This window comes from Anabrus simplex, chromosome 3 (assembly GCF_040414725.1).
Source record: "Anabrus simplex isolate iqAnaSimp1 chromosome 3, ASM4041472v1, whole genome shotgun sequence".
NCBI lineage: Eukaryota > Metazoa > Arthropoda > Insecta > Orthoptera > Tettigoniidae > Anabrus > Anabrus simplex.
The window spans coordinates 328,265,049-328,286,407 of record NC_090267.1 but is presented as its reverse complement, the minus strand read 5'-3'; the positions used below and the strand labels follow the sequence as shown (position 1 = coordinate 328,286,407).

Below are 21,359 nucleotides of genomic sequence, written 5' to 3'. Positions count from 1 at the left end.
ACAGTGACAAGTGTAGAAATTTCTGTTCTATTACAATATTGTATAGTAGATAATTTCATATAATTTAATTTCCAGTATCAAGAATTGACATCCGTGCAAATGCAAATGCAGTGAAGAAGAGACATCCGGAAACATGTTCCTGAATGTTGGAAATCGGCCTCCGTCATTGAAGGACTGTATTAGACTGGGAAATGATTTACAGTCGTATCATCTTGTGGATTATTTGGAATATGTACGTTTTCTTCAGAACCAATCTTTGTACGGCCTGATTTCTTTATGCTTGTACCAGAGTATAGTGACCAGATTTTCATTATAGTACCTGCATTCCATCACTTGTCAGTCAGAATAGGATAACATGGTGTATGCATTATGTAAATGGTCCATAATATGTTATTCTACAGAGTTCTTGTAAATGGTTTCTATATGGTGATGGCTCATGTTAATTCATTTCTGTCAATCTTGCATTGCTCAGTGGAAATAATGTCTGGCGAGGAAAAGGCCCAAACTTTTGTTTAGTAAAAGTGCTGAAATCCAATTTTGACTGTACTTTGGAGATATCATACAGTTTTCCTCTCATATCACAAAAGATGCGGTGACCAATCACCTGAAGAAGAAAACATGTATAATTGTGAAAATAATGTAACTGAAAGTCTGCTTACATCATATACAGAAGGAAAAAATCCATGGGGAGTGTTTTTCATTGGAAGTTATTTATTTGGTGTAATATAAACTCAACAGTATACTGTACATTGTACAAAATTCTGTATTAAACTACACTGCAAGTATGTTATTTTAGACTGTTTATTTTTGCTTGCTTTTACAGCAAAAACTGCACCCTCAAATCAAGGTAACTCTTCAATTATTTAATCAGACAGATTATGATGCATCACAAAACGTTAAATAGTTTCTAGGGCACTAGGAACCACATTAAAACATATGGGAACCTTGAATGGCTAACCATCATCGTCATCATCTTTCTTGCCCAACTCCTGCTGAATGCCTTCAGCAGTTTCATTGATGGTCATTGGTTTTGTAATAATGACATTCTTGTCAACGTCTATGTATTTGTCAAATAATGCCCAACTTCAAACTGTCCCATTCTTAATCACCACCACCACCAAGAACATCACCAGAGTCTTGCAATCACCAAATCTCGCTGGTTAATTGCAACAGTTGTTGCTAAGAAGCTGCAATATAATGTTTCTGTATTGAAGAAATTCAAGTGTTGCATATTTGTACAACTACAGTTACTGTATTTTCAAGAAAGTACAGTATATTTATGTAAATTTGTTTTTGTCTTTTGTTAATTTTACATCTTGAATAATCCCATTAGTTGTGTACATGGTATGCACAGAAGGCATTTGTGGGCTTCAGTTAATGTCAGGAGGAAAAAAAAAAGGTAAAAAATATTTTGTGTGAATGCATCTGATATGTATCACATCATTGGTTACTAAAAAAGGCAAAAATCTTACCTGTTAAGTGTGGATCTTCATTATATTTTCTTTTATATATTTATGCAGCAAAGGCAGATTTTACCGATATCTTGCGGTATTTCGTCTTAAATTGCATATGATCCCAAGGTCCAGTTGTTGCTGTTCGCTCGTATAATTTGTAACTGTTAGGTTCTTCAGTCTGTCAAAACTGATTTTGATTGAATAAATCAATTTATAAACTACCTGAAAAAGAAACAATATGTTTTGTTCTTGAAAGAACATAATCAGATTCTGTCATGGGCGCCCATAGGATAGTTTGTAGGGGAGGGCTAAACCTGGGGGTATGTAGTATTTTTAATATTTTGGGAGATGAATGTCGACTTGTATTCCACGGTAGAATACCACACACGGTATCCCCTATCATTTCTACATAAAACCGATTTTTAAACCATTTTCTTGAAAGAAAAACAGCTGACTATATTAGATTTTTTCCTTTCCCTGAGAGCTAGAGGGGGTATGGGCGCCCATGGATTCTGTCAAAATCACTCTCGAAAATATTTAGAAATGCATTAACATTTATGGTTAATTCTGTTTATATCCTTAAAAACTTGAAATTTGGAACTTATCTTAATGAAGTCCTCACTTCTCTCCACTCAAGCATAGAATGCAAGTTGGTGAAATACCGATACTCTGTTGTTGGCATGAGTCCAGCTGGCTAGTTAGTCCGTTAAGCCACCCTCCCCACCCTGCTTAGATCAGTGACACACTGAACTTTACTTTTAGGTGCTTTATTTATTTATTCTCTTAAGGAGCATCTAATGGTCTGCCTATTATACTTGTAATTTTTGTTATTTTATTTTCACTTACTTCAACTTCTAAACTTTAAATGCCATTGTTCATTTGGGCATTACATTTTCTAAAAAGAAAGCGCTATCTTAACGGGCGAGTTGGCCTTGTGGTTAGAGGTGCGTGGCTGTGACCTTGCTTCCGCGAGATAGTGGGTTCAAGCTCCACTGTCGGCAGGCCTGAAGAGGGTCTTCCTTAGTTTCCCTTTTTTACACCAGCCAAATGCTGGGGCTATACCGTAATTCAGGCCATAGTCGCTTCCTTGCTATTCCTGGGCCTTTCCTATTCAGCTTCACCATAAGACCTATCTGAGTCGGTGCGACGTAATGCCTATTCTGACCTGTCCTGTTGGCATTAAATGATAACACATTTCCTTTCCCTTGTTTTCACCATGCACTGTAATTAATTATTGATGCTTGTTGAGCAGTAAACATCATCATCATCAATGTCCCACTCCAGTCGCCCGAGTGTTGTTAACAACCCTCCTCCACTCCTTGCTGTCCTTCCACTTTTCCTGCTCCATTACTTCCGCCACATCCAATCCAGCTTCTCTAATGTCCTTCCAAATTGATCCATCCATCTTCTTCTCGGTCTTCCAACTGGTCTCTTTCCCTTAACTTCTCTTTCCAATTCCCTTCTTGCTACCCATTCCTTTCTCATTCTTTTTACATGTCCGAACTGTCTCTGTTTTGCTTTCTGTATCTTCTGTACTAATGGTTCTATATTTAGCTCTTTTCTGATTTTCATATTTTGGATTCCTTCTCTTCTTGCCTTTTTAACCGATGTTTTTAAAAATTTCATTTCTACTGCTTGGATCTTACTATCTTCTCTCTTATTAGTTACCAGAGTTTCTAGTCTGTATGTTACAATTGGTATGAAATACTGTTTATATAATGTTAATTTCATTCTCTTGGGTACTTTATCATCCCATAAAAGCTCTCTGACTTGATAAAATGTTGTCCCTTTACTTAGTCTGTTATTAATTTCAGGATTGATTTCATTACTTCAATTAATATTGCTACCCAGATATGAAAACTGTTCTATATTCTCTAACCGTTCTCTGTCTGTGTTCAATTGGCTTCTCTTTTTCTCTTTTCCACAGTGCATTACTACAGTTTGCTTTTTGCTAATTACCATTCCAAACTCCTTCAGATTTTCATTCCAAACGTCCAGTCTCCTTTGTACTTCCTTTTCTCCCTTTCCCCAAATCACCACATCATCTGCAAATACCAAAGCATTAACTTCATCACTACTGACACTCTGTTTTATATGTTTTATGATTTCATCCATCAGTATAATAAACAATAATAGCGACAGTGCACTTCCTTGCTTTTTTGTATAAAATGTTTCAGTCACCACTCCCCACTTGTACACTGCTTTTACTCTCATGATACAACATTTTTATCTTGTGAATTAATGATTTTGGTACATTCCTTTTCAGTAGGCATTCCCATACATGTTTTCTCTTAACTGTATCATAAGCTTTTTCCAAATCCAAAAATACGAAGATGATTTCCTTCTTCCTTTCCAGATGTTTTTCCGTTATCATTCGCACTGTAAATATCAAGTCTATTGTTGATCTATCCGGTCTAAAGCCATATTGTTCTTCCTCTCTAACTGTGTTTCTGTTATATCCCTCAGTCTTTTGTCTATGACTTTCTCGATTATTTTTAGCCCATGTGATAATAGGGTTATATCTCTATAATTTTCACATTTCTTCCTATTTCTTTTTTTGAACAGTGGTACAATGCTTCCTTGTTGCCAATCTTCAGGTATCCTTTCATCCTTCTATATGGCATTGAAGGTTATGTATAACCACCGTAGTCCAATACCTCCTGCTGCCTTAATCATATCAGCATTTAATTAGTCTTTTCTACTTGCTTTACCTTTGGTCATTGCTTTCACTGCCCTTTCAAGTTCCAACCATGCTATCGGGTTCTCTTCTTTTTCTCCATCTATTATTTCCATTTTCTTATCTCCTTCCTGTGAGCAGTCATCCTCAGTATAAAGTTTTTCAAAATACTTTGCCATCACCTTCTGAAGACCCTTTTTGTCATGTACTATGGATCCATCTTCTCTCTCTAATGCCTTGATTTTTTTTAAATCATTCTTCTCGATTTTACTACTTTGTATAATAGTTTCTGATTTCCCCGACTATCTTGCTCAATTTTGTTGGTAAACTCTCCCCAACATTTCTCCTTTTCTTCCTTGATACTCCTCTTTACTTGTAGTTTCAATCTTTTGTATTCCACATGTAACCTTTCTATCTTATTCTCATCCTTCTGATACATTTTTTGCTTTTCCTTATCCATTTCTTTCTTCACCTTGTTCCTTTATTTTGTCTCTCCACCATCATGTATCCTTTCCCTTAACCTTTGGTTTTGTTTTTCCGCATACCTCAATTGCTGCTTCCACAAATTTCTGTCTTAAAATTGTCCCACTCTTCTTCTCAACTTCGTATTTCCGTGTTTGGCAACTTCCTTTTTATACAATCTTAGAATGCCATTCTTTTATCCTCCTACTCCAATTCCCAAATCCTGATCTTCGGTTTCTTCTTCAATACAATTTTAGGGAATTTTACTTGTTTTAATTCCACAATTAATAATCTATGATCACCCTCCATATTTTCACTGGGGATTATTTTCGTATTAATGACATATCTTCCCCATTCTCGGTCTGTTATTATAAATTAGATGGATGGCTCTTCCGGCGTTTGCTCTATTAACCAGCGTTTCGTCTTAGGTCTGACACTAGACTCTTCAGAGTGGGATGTGTCAGACCCTACCCACTGATGCTGGGGTGTATGCAGGTGAACTTATCAGAAGCTTATTTATGAAGCACAGTCTGATAACTGCATACGGGAGATAAAACTCCACAATGGAATTAATGCCCGCCTAGCAATTCCAAATGGAAATTCTAAGTTCCCATGGAGGGAAATAGATTCTTTTCCACCAATAGAGCATATCAAAAATCAGATAAAAAATTAGATGGATGGCTCTTCCAGCGTTTGCTCTATTAACCAGCGTTTCGTCTTAGGTCTGACACTAGACTCTTCAGAGTGGGATGTGTCAGACCCTACCCACTGACGCTGGGGTGTATGCAGGTGAACTTATCAGAAGCTTATTTATGAAGCATAGTCTGATAACTGCATACGGGAGATAAAACTCCACAATGGAATTAATGCCCGCCTAGCAATTCCAAATGGAAATTCTAAGTTCCCATGGAGGGAAATAGATTCTTTTCCACCAATAGAGCATATCAAAAATCAGATAAAAAAGTAGATGGATGGCTCTTCCGGCGTTTGCTCTATTAACCAGCGTGTCAGACCTAAGACGAAACGCTGGTTAATAGAGCAAACGCCGGAAGAGCCATCCATCTAATTTTTTATCTGATTTTTGATATGCTCTGTTGGTGGAAAAGAATCTATTTCCCTCCATGGGAACTTAGAATTTCCATTTGGAATTGCTAGGCGGGCATTAATTCCATTGTGGAGTTTTATCTCCCGTATGCAGTTATCAGACTGTGCTTCATAAATAAGCTTCTGATAAGTTCACCTGCATACACCCCAGCGTCAGTGGGTAGGGTCTGACACATCCCACTCTGAAGAGTCTAGTGTCAGACCTAAGACGAAACGCTGGTTAATAGAGCAAACGCCGGAAGAGCCATCCATCTAATTTTTTATCTGATTTTTGATATGCTCTATTGGTGGAAAAGAATCTATTTCCCTCCATGGGAACTTAGAATTTCCATTTGGAATTGCTAGGCGGGCATTAATTCCATTGTGGAGTTTTATCTCCCGTATGCAGTTATCAGACTGTGCTTCATAAATAAGCTTCTGATAAGTTCACCTGCATACACCCCAGCGTCAGTGGGTAGGGTCTGACACATCCCACTCTGAAGAGTCTAGTGTCAGACCTAAGACGAAACGCTGGTTAATAGAGCAAACGCCGGAAGAGCCATCCATCTACTTTTTTATCTGATTTTTGATATGCTCTATTGGTGGAAAAGAATCTATTTCCCTCCATGGGAACTTAGAATTTCCATCTGTTATTATAAAATCGATGAGTGTTCCGTACTGTCCATCCCAACTATATCAGCTGACCATGTGTTCTTTATTATCAGGTTATTTTTGATATAAAAGTCCTACAGTTTCTCTCCATCTTCATTTCTATCGCCATACCCATGTGGGCCCAGAACATTCTCATACCCCATTCTATCAGTTCTCACATGAGCATTCAGATCTCCCATTATCATAATCCCATCTCCAAAAATATGTTTCTTGTTCATTGAGAAACTCTTCTTTTTCTTCCACGCTACATCCTGTTTGTGGAGCATACACCTGTACTATCTTCAGTAATTCCTTGTTTACATGTATGTGCATTATTATAATTCTTTCATTTACATACTCAACTTCAGCTATTGTTTCAATATTCTGATTCACTACAAATCCCACTCCATTTCTTTTCTCTTTACTATTACCCATCCAGTACAAGGTGTACCTCTTTCTGAGTGTCTTCATTCCTAAGTAAACAGATTTCATTAATATCTTCAGGTCATTGCTCGCCACACATATGCTTGCTTCTAATCCACCCAATCTTAAATTTATCTACCCAGTCCAACGAGGTATGATAATCCTCTATACTGAGCCTATGGCTAGTTCAGGTGCTTTTTCACTAAGCATAGGCTCGCTAGTAGAAATACACATTTTCTGCTCTGTGCTGCTAGAACCATTCCAATAAATCATCTACAGGGCATGTGTGTTTTCCGCTTTGAATCCATGTATGTTTTTTCCTGAACACACTGTGCACTTTCTTCAGTCTTGGTTGCTTTTGCCACAACAGAATTTAGGGTGGTCAGAGCAATACCTAATTCTTCGTCAATATCATTCCTGCTTTCCCTCACAATTTTTAATATACTCAGGTGCTCAGTGATAGTGACACACTTCCATTTTGCACTATTTGTGTTGTCATCATGCCTTATAATTAATTAGTGTGAACGATACTGGTAGTAATGGCTTACCGTCTCTTACTCAGCAGTGAACAGATTCCACAGAGTATTTTCAACATCACTGCTTGCGCACACTAAGACCTCACCCTCTTAGTATGAAAGACTGGTTACCTGGAAAAGTAGTCTGTAGCAAATATTTGCCTTCTAACATTTTTGCAGCAAATGCAACCAAAATAAGAATTTGATGTTCTTTATCTCCAGAGATAAAATGTATTGTTTGTGCTTCTGCAGGAAAATATTGGAAGCAATGGCTGATATTCTTAATACTACTTGCTGTTTGTATATTTCAATGCCTTCTTGCTGCTTTTCATGTTCATTTTACCTTTCCTTAATTCCTAGGTAATGTATTATGAATCATCTGTTGATCCATGCAGTCATTTGGGTGGTTTACTGTTTACCGATGCGGCATTGTACTCTTATAAATATGTCTTCCTCATAAAATTGTGTAATTTTCTCATTGGTTGATACATACAGTGTCATACAGTCCACGTCAACAACAACTTCGTCCGCGATTGGTACAAGATGATGTAATGTGTCTCTCCATGGTTTTCTTCTCCATTTTTCCTTTGTGGTTGGCTATGTAGTTTAATTTTATTTATACTCATCTTTATGATAATGTTTTTAAATTCTCGTTCTTATGTTCCTTTAAGGCCTTTACTCAATATTTTTGAATTTTGTATATTTATTCCTACTTCTGTTGTGTAATTTAAGTTATTTAGTTCATTTCAACTCTACCTTTTCTGTGTGCTCCGCCCTGACTTCTTCAAATAAAAGGACTCTCCTTCTCACCAGAAACCAGCAGTTTCATTTCTCGCTCTAGTTCCTACAGCAAGAGAAGGCCTTTGCTGGCTCCTGTTTGAGCCTGTATGCCACACCATGTGGCACATCCCAGAACGTTTTGCTGAAGTTTGGTCTCTTCAGACTGGACATGAATTCAACATGAGGATATTTCACTTGGTAGGCTACTCATGAAGTGGACGTTTTTAGGCTTCAGCTTTTAATTATACTTATGAGAAACATGCTTATGGAACACTCTTTGAGAACTTCCAAAAATGAATAAAGAAAAGGTCATATGTAGGAAACGTTACAGCCTGCAAGCATTTAGGTATTTAATCTCGAGGTCTCTAGAAACTTCTCCTCCTTTGTCTTAGGAAATAATGCATTTTATAAATGTTGATTTTAAAGTCTTTATCTACAGAAGCTTCACTTGTTTGTGCTCAGGCTTGGAATTTTTGTCAACTTTATTCTAGTCCACAGTCGTGGCACTTAGCCATTTTACAGCTTTTTAAGGCAAATGTCCTAATTTTTCATAGTAAATTTATCAAAGAATACATAAGCACGTATCGAGGCTGTGCCTTTTTATCATGTTAACTCAACCTAAGAGTTGGTCTTATGTAACATACCCTCATGAATCTTTAACTTGCTTTGTAGCTTCACTAAACTTCAGTCTTACCTTTATTGATCATCTTTGTGCTAATCGGCAGCCCCTGGTGCTCAAGACAAAGCACCTTTGTTAACATATTTTTGTACTTTCATTCATTTAAAAGTAGTAAGGTAAGGGTTATTCTGCCCGAAGGCAGGTCCGAACCTCCACAGAGGTGTTCCTGAGCCGGAGTTTACGTGCGGTAGGGTGGCCAGTTCCTATCCGCTCCTCCATTCCCTTGCCCCCCAACCAACAGCGCGTGGCAACACATCCAACTCCTGACCACGCCCAATGTTGCTTAACTTCGGAGATCTCGCGGGATCCGGTGTTTCAACACGACTACGGCCATTGGCACATTTAAAAGTGGCTGATGATTAATATGGACACAGAGACGAATGGCACTGTAGTAGACTTGTCGCTTCAATAAATTAATAAAGTGAAGTACCGTAAATAAAAACCAATTAACTGATTGTATCTTTATAGCGCTGTTATGTTATTGATACTTTTTATTCCCAACCAACTTATCTGGCTGGTTACTTAACGACATAGATGGCTAATTATATAGCCCTAAAATATGTTTCAATACATGCTCATTTTAAAGAATGTTTACACCTTGTAACTTCTGCTCTAATTGTCCTAAATCTGTTGCAGTGGCACCCTTATGTTGCGTGTAAGATTCTCTATTCATTGATACACACATCATGGGTTGGAATTTACATTCAAAACTGCCTATTGCCCCCAAACTACCCTGACCACAAGGAATCCAGTGGTGGACCATTGAGTCAGTAGCGATTCCATATAACGGCATTTTTAGATGTGGCGGAATTTGATAGGTGTCAAGCAAATGACACAGAAATATAAAACACTAACATGTATTAAAATTAACACATTATCAGTTAAGTTCACAAAATAAACCATCATTCTTTCTTTCTTGATGTTTGTATAATTTTAACTGTCCTTGGAAATGTCTTTTTATCCACTCACTTTCGATTAATTTACCAAAAAATGGGATTGACAATGAAATATTCTTCTGAATTCAAATTGTTGGGGAAAAGATATTAGAATTGGGAAAGAAACAAACCTTACAACAAAAAGAAATTGGTGGATTGCCACAGAATTCTAACTTTTCCATTATTAGCTCCTCAGAAGCTGTAAAAAAAAAAAAAAAAAAAAAAAAAACCTGACCTATCCTAAGTGATTTGTTTACATATTTTACACAGGTGGAGTAAAGTCCAAAGCTCCTGCTCACTTGTAAAGTATTCACTAAATTCAATTAACATTTCATTTCAATGACTTTGAGTAATTATGTATAGTTCTCATTTATTTCAGGCTAATTCACGCATCAAACTTTACTAGAAAATTCCTGCCAGGCGAGTTGGTCGTGCGGTTAGGAGCACGCAGCTGTGAGCTTGCATCCGGGAGATAGTGGGTTCGAACCCCACTGTCAGCAGCTCTGAAGATGGTTTACCGTGGTTTCCCATTTTCACACCAGGCAAATGCTGGGGCTGTACCTTAATTAAGGCCACGGCCACTTCCTTCCCACTCCTAGCCCTTTCCTATCCCATTGTCGCCATAAGACCTATATATGTCGGTGCGACGTAAAGCAACTAGCGGAAATTTCCTATCATCATGTATCAATGTTAAAGGCAACACTATCATCTTAAATACGTTTACACACATGGAGTAAAGTCTAGTAAAATCATATTATCTCTTTAAACACACTTTTTCTCCTTTTCTTTTTATTTTTCCATAAAGAGTGCAAGTGTAGGAACTGTGGGTGTGACCAGGCATTACGGAATATGAAGGAGGATTGGAGAATTTGAGGAAGATTATTAGTAATCACATAAATGGGATTGTAAATAAAGGGTACCGATCTCTGCACATGGTTATGAGGGTGTTTAGGGGTTGTAGTAAGGATGTAAAGGAGAGGGCATATAAGTCTCTGGTAAGACCCCAACTAGAGTATGGTTCCAGTGTATGGGACCCTCACCAGGATTACCTGATTCAATAACTGGAAAAAATCCAAAGAAAAGCAGCTCGATTTGTTCTGGGTGATTTCCGACAAAAGAGTAGCGTTACAAAAATGTTGCAATGTTTGGGTTGGGAAGAATTGAGAGAAAGAAGAAGAGCTGCTCGACTAAGTGGTATGTTGATATAGATGTTGATTCCCATAGGGAATCTGAAATATTTGTCCTGAATGAGCAAATTTATAATACCAATATAAATGGTCCGTTATTGGACATTATAAATTTTCCAGCTAGCTCATTCTTGGTTGCCAGCGTTTCGCCCTCGTGTGCTAGGGTGGCCTCATCAGTTGGTACCTAGCACACCTACCAATACGCTGGCTAGTGCATACCGTGGAGGCCACTGCGTAGGCTAACTAGAGCCACCGGCAGTGCCAATGCACTAAGAGACTTTGTCTCATCACTAAAAATTGATGCCTGCTTGGCCATCAGATGATATAGATGTTGATTCCCATAGGGAATCTGAAATATTTGTCCTGAATGAGCAAATTTATAATACCAATATAAATGGTCCGCTATTGGACATTATAAATTTTCCAGCTAGCGTATTGGTAGGTGTGCTAGGTACCAACTGATGAGCCCACCCTAGCACACGAGGGCGAAACGCTGGCAACCAAGAATGAGCTAGCTGGAAAATTTATAATGTCCAATAACGGACCATTTATATTGGTATTAAGTGGTATGTTCCGAGCTGTCAGCGGAGAGATGGCGTGGAATGACATTAGTAGATGAATAGGTTTGAATGGCATCTATAAAAGGAGGAAAGATCACAATATGAAGATAAAGTTGGAATTCAAGAGGACAAACTGGGGAAAATATTCATTTATAGGAAGGGGAGTTAGGGATTGGAATAACTTACCAAGGGAGATGTTCAATAAATTTCCAATTTCTTTGAAATCATTTCGGAAAAGGCTAGGAAAGCAACAGATAGGGAATCTGCCACCTGGGCGACTGCCCTAAATGCAGATCAGGATTGATTGATTGATTGATTGATTGATTGATTGATTGATTGATTGATTGATTGATTGATTGATTGATTGATTGATTGATTGATTGGTTGGTTGGTTGGTTGGTTGGTTGTCTTCTCTCAGAAGACAGGAAGGAAGGTAGGCCTCCCTCAAACAAGGATACAATAGGTGCAAAAGAGGGATGGGAAGGAAAGTGGAGAATCGTAGAAGACAGATGGTTTAATGTTTTAAGGGGAAGGAGATTGCAGGCTAAGGACTCTATTCAGGATCAGAATTTAGGACAGCTGTCTGTCAGAAATTGGTACGAGTCACTGCAGGTAGAACGACAGAGGGAAGATGAGGAACAGGGAATTGCTGAGAAGTGTGGAAGTAGGAAGAAGGGAAAAGGTAGGAAAGGGAAATGTGGAGTAGAGGATAGGAAAAGACAGGCGGAATAGGGTCATGAGAGGAAGAAAAGGGAGGAGGAAGTAGATTCTTCATCTGTCAGAAAAGATACGGCTGACCAGGAGGGTAGGGAATCAAATGAGGTGGGTAGGGTTGAGGCTCTGGTCATGGGGGATTCCATTGTTAGACAGTGAGAAAAGTATACGGAGGAAAGGTCGAGGCAGATGTTGAGGAAAGTAGAAGGAGGAGGGAAAGGAAAAGGTGGTAGTGTTTCACGTTGGTACCAACAATGTAAGGTAAGCAGGTGTAAGTACCCACATAGTTGGAGATGTGTGGGATCTGGTAAATGCAGCATGGGTGAAGTTTAAGGAAGCTTGTTATCAGTGGAATACGGTGTAGGAGGAACAATGACTGGATGGTGATTGAGGATTTAAATGAGACTATGGAGTGGGAAACTGCGGGTGAGATTTCTAGATCCTAATGGGTGGGTAAGAGATAGGGATCTGCACTCAGATGGCCTTCACTTAAACCGCAGTGGTACGCTTAAGTTAGGAAATTTGCTTAGAAGGGTTATAGGGAGGTACATTCATGGAATCAAGGTGGTCTAGAGAGCGGTGATAAGGATACAAGGATCTGGAAGTGAAGTAGGGATGACATAAAATTTTGTTAGTGTTGACCTGTAGAAGTATTGTAAAGAAAGGAGTAGAATTAAGTAATCTATATATATATAAAATAACTTGTCCTGACTGACTGACTTACTGACTGACTGACTGACTGACTGACTCATCATCGCCGAGCCAAAACTGCTGGACATAAAGAAATGAAATTTTGGGCATAGATTCATATTACGATGTAGGTGCTCGCTAAGAGAGGATTTTTGGATATTCCGTCGCTGAGGGGGTGAAACTTTAAAATGAGTGTACCTATATCTCAAAACTTTGAAAGTTTACAGATGTAAAAATTGGTATTTAAAATCTTCTTTATAAATAAAGAAACATGTATTTTTTTTGTTTTCGGAAAATCCCAATAAGAGGGGTGAAAAAGGGGTTGAATGCCTTTAATCAGGATACCGGTACCATGACGAATATAAGAACCAAGTGTGATGACTCAACTGTTATAGCGTGGTTGTTTGTGGACCCGCCACTGGGAGCACTGCAAACGTCGGTGTCCAACACGTGCAAACCATGTGTTGGAAAGGGCGGGAGATGTTATTGTGCGAGATATTTCAAGTCAACAAGTTGAATTTCCTTTGCTTTCAGTTCCTAAACTCAGTTCATTGTGTGTTGAGCACTTACAGCACGTGTGTTATGTGGCCTGATTAAATTAATAGTTCAACATGCCGTACTGTTTTATGCCTGGCTGTAAGTCAGGCTATGGTAGAGTAGTTAATGGTATAAAATTCTTTTCACCACCGAAGGATAGAAATAAATTTGAAAAATGGGCCAGAGCTATTCCACGAAAGGAATAGTAGAATTTGTCAAGTTCATTTCTCTGATGATTTGATTGTAAAATCAGATAACTTTATAGTGAATGGTGAAAAAGTGGTTATGCCTCGTGAGAGATGGAGATTACGTCCAGGAGCATTGCCTCACATTTTCCCTAATTTGTCGAAATACTTTTCAAGTGAGATTAAGTCCCGTGAATCTCCCAACAGGGAAAAAGAATCTAGACACCACTAGGAGAAGAAGAAAGAAGATTGAAGATGGGAGTGTAGCAGCAAGTGGAGAATTAAAAGGTAAGTCTAATGTTGATCAAAATTTGGGTTATTCTAGTGTGCTTTCTGATGCTGAAAAGACAATATTATCGCTCAAAAGGCGCCTAAAAAATGCTAATCGAAATTTAAATCGAGCTAGATCCAGTCTAAACTCAGCAAAATCGAGAATCAATTTATTGGAGAAGCAGGTTAGAAATACACAGTTCGAAACTCTTCAATTGAGAAGTGTTTAGTGAACCATTTGGCTGGGTATGTTGTTAAGCAATCTTCTAAATTTATTAAGTGTTCGCCCTGTGCCCATTCTCTACGTGACAATAATCATAGTACATTTTCAGTTCTCTCCGAAATAAAAGACTATGGTTCAAGCAATAATGAAGTGTTTTTAACACGCCCTTCGAAAAGTGTATGCGACATTCTTTTCCAGGCCGAGAAAGTATTTAGTGAAAAACTGAACTCAAAATCGATGTGGAGCGAAATATTTTATGATTGTATCAATTCTATAGACAAAATTTCAGTTTGTCCTTCAGGTGCTGGCTGTTGTATTCAACATGTTATGGATATAATCCCCAGCCTTGTTTATCATTATCTGAAGTGCCAATTTTTCTTCAGAGTGAAAGAAATCCGGCGAGATTTACAATCTCGAACATCCGCCAAATCTTCACGCAAGCTTTCGAAAGTCCAGTAACCGACAAACTGAGATGGTAAGTAGAGTATTACCTTTAAATAGTTCATGGGTGTTTTTTTAATATGCTGGGAGTTGTGTTATTTATGTATATATACACTCGAGTAACTTGTGCTTTTCGCAACATGTGATGAAAGTCGTAGCTCTTATTTCCGTGTACCGGTATGATATTTTTTCATTGTTCCCTCTCGTGGTATTTTAACTGTAATCTCTCTTTTTTTTTATATAAAAGACAGTGTATATACTTATCAGTTACGGAGTAATACGTTTCCTGTGTCACCATTCCTAAGACCAGCTGATAGGTATTGTGGAGCTACCAAACTCTAGCGCTGCCTGGCGGGGCGCACCTGAACTCGATGAGTCATCACACTTGGTTCTTATATTCGTCATACCAGTACTTATATCTCAGAAACTGATGATATTACAGACCTGAAAATTGATACTTTTGATCTCTTTTAAAAATAAAGAAACACGTATTTTTTTGTTTTTGGAAAATCCAAGTAATGGGAGGGTGAAAAGGGGAATGAATTTTTAAAATGAGAGCATCTATATCTCAAAACTTTTAAAGTTTACAGATGTAAAAATTGGTATTTAGAATCTTCATTAAAAATAAAGAAACACATATTTCTTTGTTTTTGGTAAATCCCAATAGGAGGGGTGAAAAAGGGGTTGAAAACTTTTTTTTTTTGCTAGTTGTTTTACGTCGCACCGACACAGATAGGTCTTACGGCGACGATGGGACAGGAAAGGGCTAGGAGTGGGAAGGAAGCGGCCAGGACCTTAATTAAGGTACAGCCCCAGCATTTGCCTGGTGTGAAAATGGGAAACCACGGAAAACCATTTTCAGAGGTGCCGACAGTGGGGTTCGAACCTACTATCTCCCGAATACTGGATACTGGCCGCACTTAAGCGACTGCAGCTATCAAGTTCGGTTTGAAAAACCTTTAATGAGGATACTTATATCTCAGAAACTGAAGATATTACAGACCTGAAAATTGGTGTTTGTGATCTCCTTTAAAAATGAAGAAACACGTATTTTTTTGTTTTGGGAAAATCCAATTAATGGGGGATGGTGAAAAGGGGGTGAAGTTTTGAAATGAGTGTATCTATATCTCAAAACTTTTAAAGTTTATAGATGTAAAAATTGATATTTAGAATCTCCTTTAAAAATAAAGAAACACGTATTTTTTTGTTTTGAGAAAATCCCAAAAGGAAGGGTGGAAAAGGGTGAAAAAGGGGTTGAATGCCTTTTAATGAGGCTACTTATATTTCAGAACCTGAAGATATTACAGACTTGAAAATTCGTGTTTGGGTTCTCCTTTAAAAATAAAGAAACACGTATTTTTGTCTTTGGAATACCAATTAATGGGGGGGGGGGTGATTTTTTAAAATGAATGTATTGTACCATTCTATTTAATTGCGAGAATGGATATTTAACGCAGTAAAAATATTGCGCAGTAGGACGCCGCTTGTGAGGGCGTGATGCTATACAGAGCGCGGGAATCGAGAAGGTAATTCCCCAGGCAGAGTGTGGTTGTGTACGAGTGAGAAGGAATATATGTGGAAGAGAGAAAGAGAGATAAGATTTTGTTATGGGAAGTCCCAGCGCCAACCTAACAGAATCTTAAGCAAGAGCAGACAGGGTCACCACACTACGGGAATCGAGCCCTAATTTGTATAATTGAAGGTTTCTCAGGAAAATAAAAAGATGGAAATAATTGCCAGAATTTTACGAAGCCATAGATACCTCAAGGTTTATTAATATATAATTAGATCCATAAACACGCAGCAAGCAGAACCACCGTGGGAAGATCTGGAGTGGCCGCATTCCAGACTCAAGATGTTTCTCGGTGGATTCCCGGGCGTCCTTTGGTGTGTTGCCTCCTAAAAGAGCTGAGAGTTATGGAAAGGGGCATCCAGTCGACGATCATATTGCTGCCAGTACGCGTCGCGCGTCTGCCTAGATTGCGCCAGAAACCTTTTGTTCAGAACAAAGACAGTCGGTAGTTATTGCAGTGCGGTAACTTTGATCCAGTGAATCTGTAATCTACAGAGTTACAGGTGGTAGATTCATAGATGTGACAATGTTCAGATACCTATCAGTGAGGTCGCATGTGGCTAATTGTATCGACAACAAAGGAACGCCGTACTTATAGACTCCGATAAGTAGCGGTAGGGGCAAAGCTTCCGAGGTGCCGAGGAAGTGTGGACAATAGGCTAAGGAGGTCTATATCCATCCTCGGATAGACTTGTGAATCCGAATTAAGCGGGCATGAAAATACAATAACTGAGTAGATAGTTTTTCTAGGGCTGAAAATAGTTTATGGCATAGTGCACAAGTTAGTGCGTATTCGGTTATACAAGAATTGAAGACAAGGAGTTGTGATATTGCAAAGTGTTAGAGCTGTATGCTAACTCAACATAAACGAAAGTCCAGAATGATGCGTTGTGTTTAAAGTAAACATTTCATTGTAGTAAGAGGTCGAGGCATATTCCGAGGGAAGTGAGGTGCAAGAACTTCAGAACGTGGCTTCGAAGACGCTACCTTGAACGAGGCATCCATCAAGAAGAAGGCAGCACCATGGACCAGCGGGACGGGAAGACCGGTCTCCAAGAATCGACCTTGGATGAGACCTCCACCATGATGGGCTAAATCACTATAGCCTACCCGGAGGGGGAGAAGAGGAGGTCATTATAACGAGATAAGTGGACCATGATTTTCTAGACACGTAATAGAGTTGGGGAGTCACGCAGAGATAGTAGAATCAAACTTGTAAATATTAATATAGGATTTGATTGTGGCCCATCAGGCTGCATATTAAGATTGTTTTGATATATCTAAAGGGTAAGGGTAGATAGATTTGTTTTTCCTCTTTATGTAAAGCAGACAATGATGTAATCTTGATAACACGGCAAGATGTAATGTGCCATGCGAATATAAGTGGCTTGAGAGTGGTAGACGGGATATGTCTTTGTGTCGGTCATTGGATACGTTTTCTTTTTCTCTTGTGTGTTTAGAGTACTTGAATAATCATCCTCTCATCTTATGGGGAAGGGCAGACATATCTGCGTGATGTTAGGTGTGCATGCTGATTGTATTTTGATCATGTGCTTGGCTCTATTTATGTAACTTAGATGAACTTGATCTGAAACGCAGGTGGAGACATTAATGTTATCTGACTCTGTGCGACTCTGTCAAACATGGGCTTGAACCTCTGACCCCCAAGGTTACTGTGAACCCGTCGTATGTATTGACGGTAATGATTTTATGGGATAGTATGGTAGAACACTTTATATGATATAATTGCGGCTTGTGTGGCCTGTTAATAAAGCCTGATACGTAGGGGGAGATTTATTTTTCTCCACTCATTTTGTGGCCATTTGCTGCACTATGCGAAGAAGCATAAGAGCCCTTTGTAAAGGGAGCTGTGAGACCGCAAGATGTAGGGTACGAATGTCTGGCAGTACTTTGTTTACATTTTTTTTGTGGTATGGGCAAGGCTCTGCCGAGACAGTAGAGGTTAATGTCCGGTCTGCTCACTGCGAGGGGGTTGGCACAGCGATCTTTGTATAGCCCGCGGGAAGGTCGTCTTTTCCTTTGGCAGAGAAGCTTTTTGAGGACACTGTTGCTTCATTCATTTGATCGTTTACCTTCCTTTCTTTCCTTTTTTTTTGTTTTTGCATTCTTATGGTTGCGTATTACACTTAATGTTATCTTGCACGATGTAGTTACGAGAGCCCATCTCTTCACACAAAGTTCTGCTTGGTGGACGTGGGTTCACGTCCATGTAAACATGTAATATAGGGCGGTAGAGTAGGTTATCTGAGATTACTCTTATACCTATTGTGCTGCTATTTTTGTGTACATAAATATCCCGATATGGGAGGAAACTTTCAGAATAGCGCTAATTTCTGCGGATATCCTTAATTCTACCATCATGTCATTTTTGTGCCGTAGGCATAGTGATGCTGTTTTCCATGTGGGGGACACATCCGTTCTTTCCTGGTTCACAGATCGACAAACTTCAGCATAACGTCATCATCCAGATTGTATTTTCTTTGTTTTCCTTTTAAACTGTAGATGTGAGCCTTTGGGGCACTTATTTGGGCACTCGAGGTGCAATCATTGTAAATAATTTGAGTTGTGAATACAAACTTATGCTCAAAAATTCTGATTGCAGCGCAAGTGTTCCTCATTTCGTAGTTTAATGTAATTGTATGAGTTCCCCATGATCCTCTCGTCATAAGAACCCAGTTGTCGACCATTTCTGCCGACTGCAGCTGAGCTGGTGCCCGTATGTAAGAACAGGTGAGCAGGTAGGTATGGTCCTGCAGTGTTGATGTGCCCTCTAGGGTACAGTATCTATATCTCAAAACTGTTAAAGTTTATAGATGTAAAAATTGGTATTTAGAATCTCCTTTAAAAATAAAGAAACACGTATTTTTTGTTTTCGGAAAATCCTAATAGGAAGGGTGGAAAAGGGTGAAAAATGGGTTGAATGCCTTTAATAAGGTTACTTATATTTCAGAACCTGAAGATATTACAGACCTGAAAATTGGTGTTTGGGATCTCCCTTAAAAATAAAGAAACACGTATTTTTTTGTCTTTGGAAAACCAATTAATGGGGGGAGGGGTGAAAAGGGGATGATTTTTTAGATGAGTGTATCTATATCTCAAAACTTTTAAAGTTTATAGATGTAAAAATTGGTATTTAGAATATCCTTTAAAAATAAAGAAACACGTATTTTTTGTTTTCGAAAAATCCAATAGGAAGGCTGGAAAAGGGTGAAAAAGTGGTTGAATGCCTTTAATGAGGCTACTTATATTTCAGAACCTGAAGGTATTACAGACCTGAAAATTGGTATTTGGGATCTACTTTAAAAATAAAGAAACAGGCATTTTTCCATTTTTGGAAAATCCAAATAATGGGGGTGAAAAGGGGAGTGAATATTTTAAAATGAGTGTATCTGTATCTCAAAACTTTTAAAGTTTATACATGTAAAAATTGGTATTTAGAATCTCCTTTAAAAATAAAGAAACGCGTATATTTTTGTTTTCGGAAAAACCCAATAGGAAGGGTGGAAAAGGGTGAAAATGCCTTTAATGAGGCTACTTATATTTCAGAACGTGATGATATTACAGACCTGAAAATTGGTATTTGGGATCTCCTTTAAGAATAAAGAAACACGTATTTTTTTGTTTTTGGAAAATCCAATAAATGGGGGGCAAAACGGGGGTGATTTTTAAAATGAGTGTATCTATATCTCAAAACTTTTAAAGTTTATAGATGTAAAAATTGGTATTTAGAATCTCCTTTAAAAATAAAGAAACGTGTATTTTTTGTTTTCGGAAAATCCCAATAGGAAGGATGGAAAAGGGTGAAAAAGTGGTTGAATGCCTTTAATGAGGCTACTTATATTTCAGAACCTGAAGATATTACAGACCTGAAAATTTGGTATTATGGATCTACTTTAAAAATAAAGAAACAGGTATTTTTTCGTTTTTGGAAAATCCAAATAAAGGGGGGTGAATTTTTTAAAATGAGTGTGTGTACATCTTAAAACATTAAAAGTTTACAGGCGTAAAAAGTGGGTATTTGGAATCTCCTGTAAATGTAAAGAAACATAGGTGATTTGGTTTTGGAAACTCCACTTAAGGGGAACTAAAAAGGTGTGAATTTTTAACATGAGAACTTCTACAGTATATCTCAAAAAACTTAACATGTTACAGAAGAGAAAATGGTATTTTTTATCTCTATTAAAAAAAGAAAAGTGTATTTTTAGTTTTTGGAAATACCGCTTGGGGGGGGGGGGTAAAATTGACTGAAAATGGTGTTGAATTCTTTTAATTAGGCTACTGATATCTCAAAAATGAAGATGTTGCAGACGTGAAATTTGATATTTGGAATCTGCTTTAAAAGAAAAGAAACACGTATTCTCGGAAAATCCAATTAAGGCGGGAAGCGGGGGTTAAAGAATTGAAAAATTAATTGACCTAATTGTATAAGGATACATACATCTAATAACAACTAAAGTTGTTACAGACGTGAAAATTGGTATTTGGATCTCCTTTAGAAACAAAGAAAAACGTGTTTTGGGGGGAAAACCATCTTGGGGGGCGGGAGTGAAAAGGAGTTGAATGCTTTTCATGAGGACACATAAATCAAAAACTGAAGTAGTTACAGTCGTGATAATTGGTACTTAGAAGATCCTTTACTATTAAAGAAAGAAGTATTTTTTGTCAGAAAATTCACAGGAGAGTGAAAGATTGTAAAAAAAAAAGTGAATTCTTTTTATGGGGATACTTATATCTCAAAACTGAAGGTAATAGACGTGAACATTGGTGTGTGGAATCTCATTTAAACATAAAGGAACACGCCTTCTTTTTTGGGGGTGGGGGGTAAATAAACTTAACCGCGGTGGAGTGTAAAAGGAGGTGAGACCAATTGATTTTACTGTTCATAATGTACTTATAAGGAGCCTCTGTTGCTCAGGCGGCAGCGCGGCGGCCTCTCAGAGCTGGGTTCCGTGGTTCAAATCCCGGTCACTCCGGTTTTCCCTGTCATCATTCATTCCAGCAACACTGTCCAATATTTCATTTCATTTGTCATTCATCTATCATTGCCCCAGATGAGTGCTTCGGCAGCCGGCACAATTCCTATTGTCGCCGCTAAGTGGGGGTTTATTCATTCCATTCCTGACCCTGTCGAATGACTGGAAACAGGTTGTAGATTTTCGATGTACTTATTCTGATCATAAACCGATCATTTTCAATCTTTCCTGGGTTTGTTTTCAACAGCCATCTTTTCCTTAGGAGAACATTCTTAGATTACAGTAGATTCTCCTGGCATGTAAATAAAAATTTTAACACATTTGAA

At 38.2% G+C, this 21,359-nt stretch overlaps 1 protein-coding gene across 3 annotated transcripts in view; it reads left to right on the top strand.

Moving 5' to 3' along the window:
• Positions 1-809, top strand: part of Taf7 (TATA-box binding protein associated factor 7) — a 77,848-nt gene extending 77,039 nt beyond the window's left edge. For all 3 annotated transcript variants that reach the window (XM_067144438.2, XM_067144436.2, XM_067144437.2), the window contains one exon: positions 76-809. In XM_067144438.2, coding sequence (XP_067000539.2) covers positions 76-114 — 39 coding nt within the window. In that variant the 3' untranslated portion in view covers positions 115-809. The remainder of the gene's footprint in view (positions 1-75) is intronic.
• Positions 810-21,359: the final 20,550 nt, after the last annotated feature.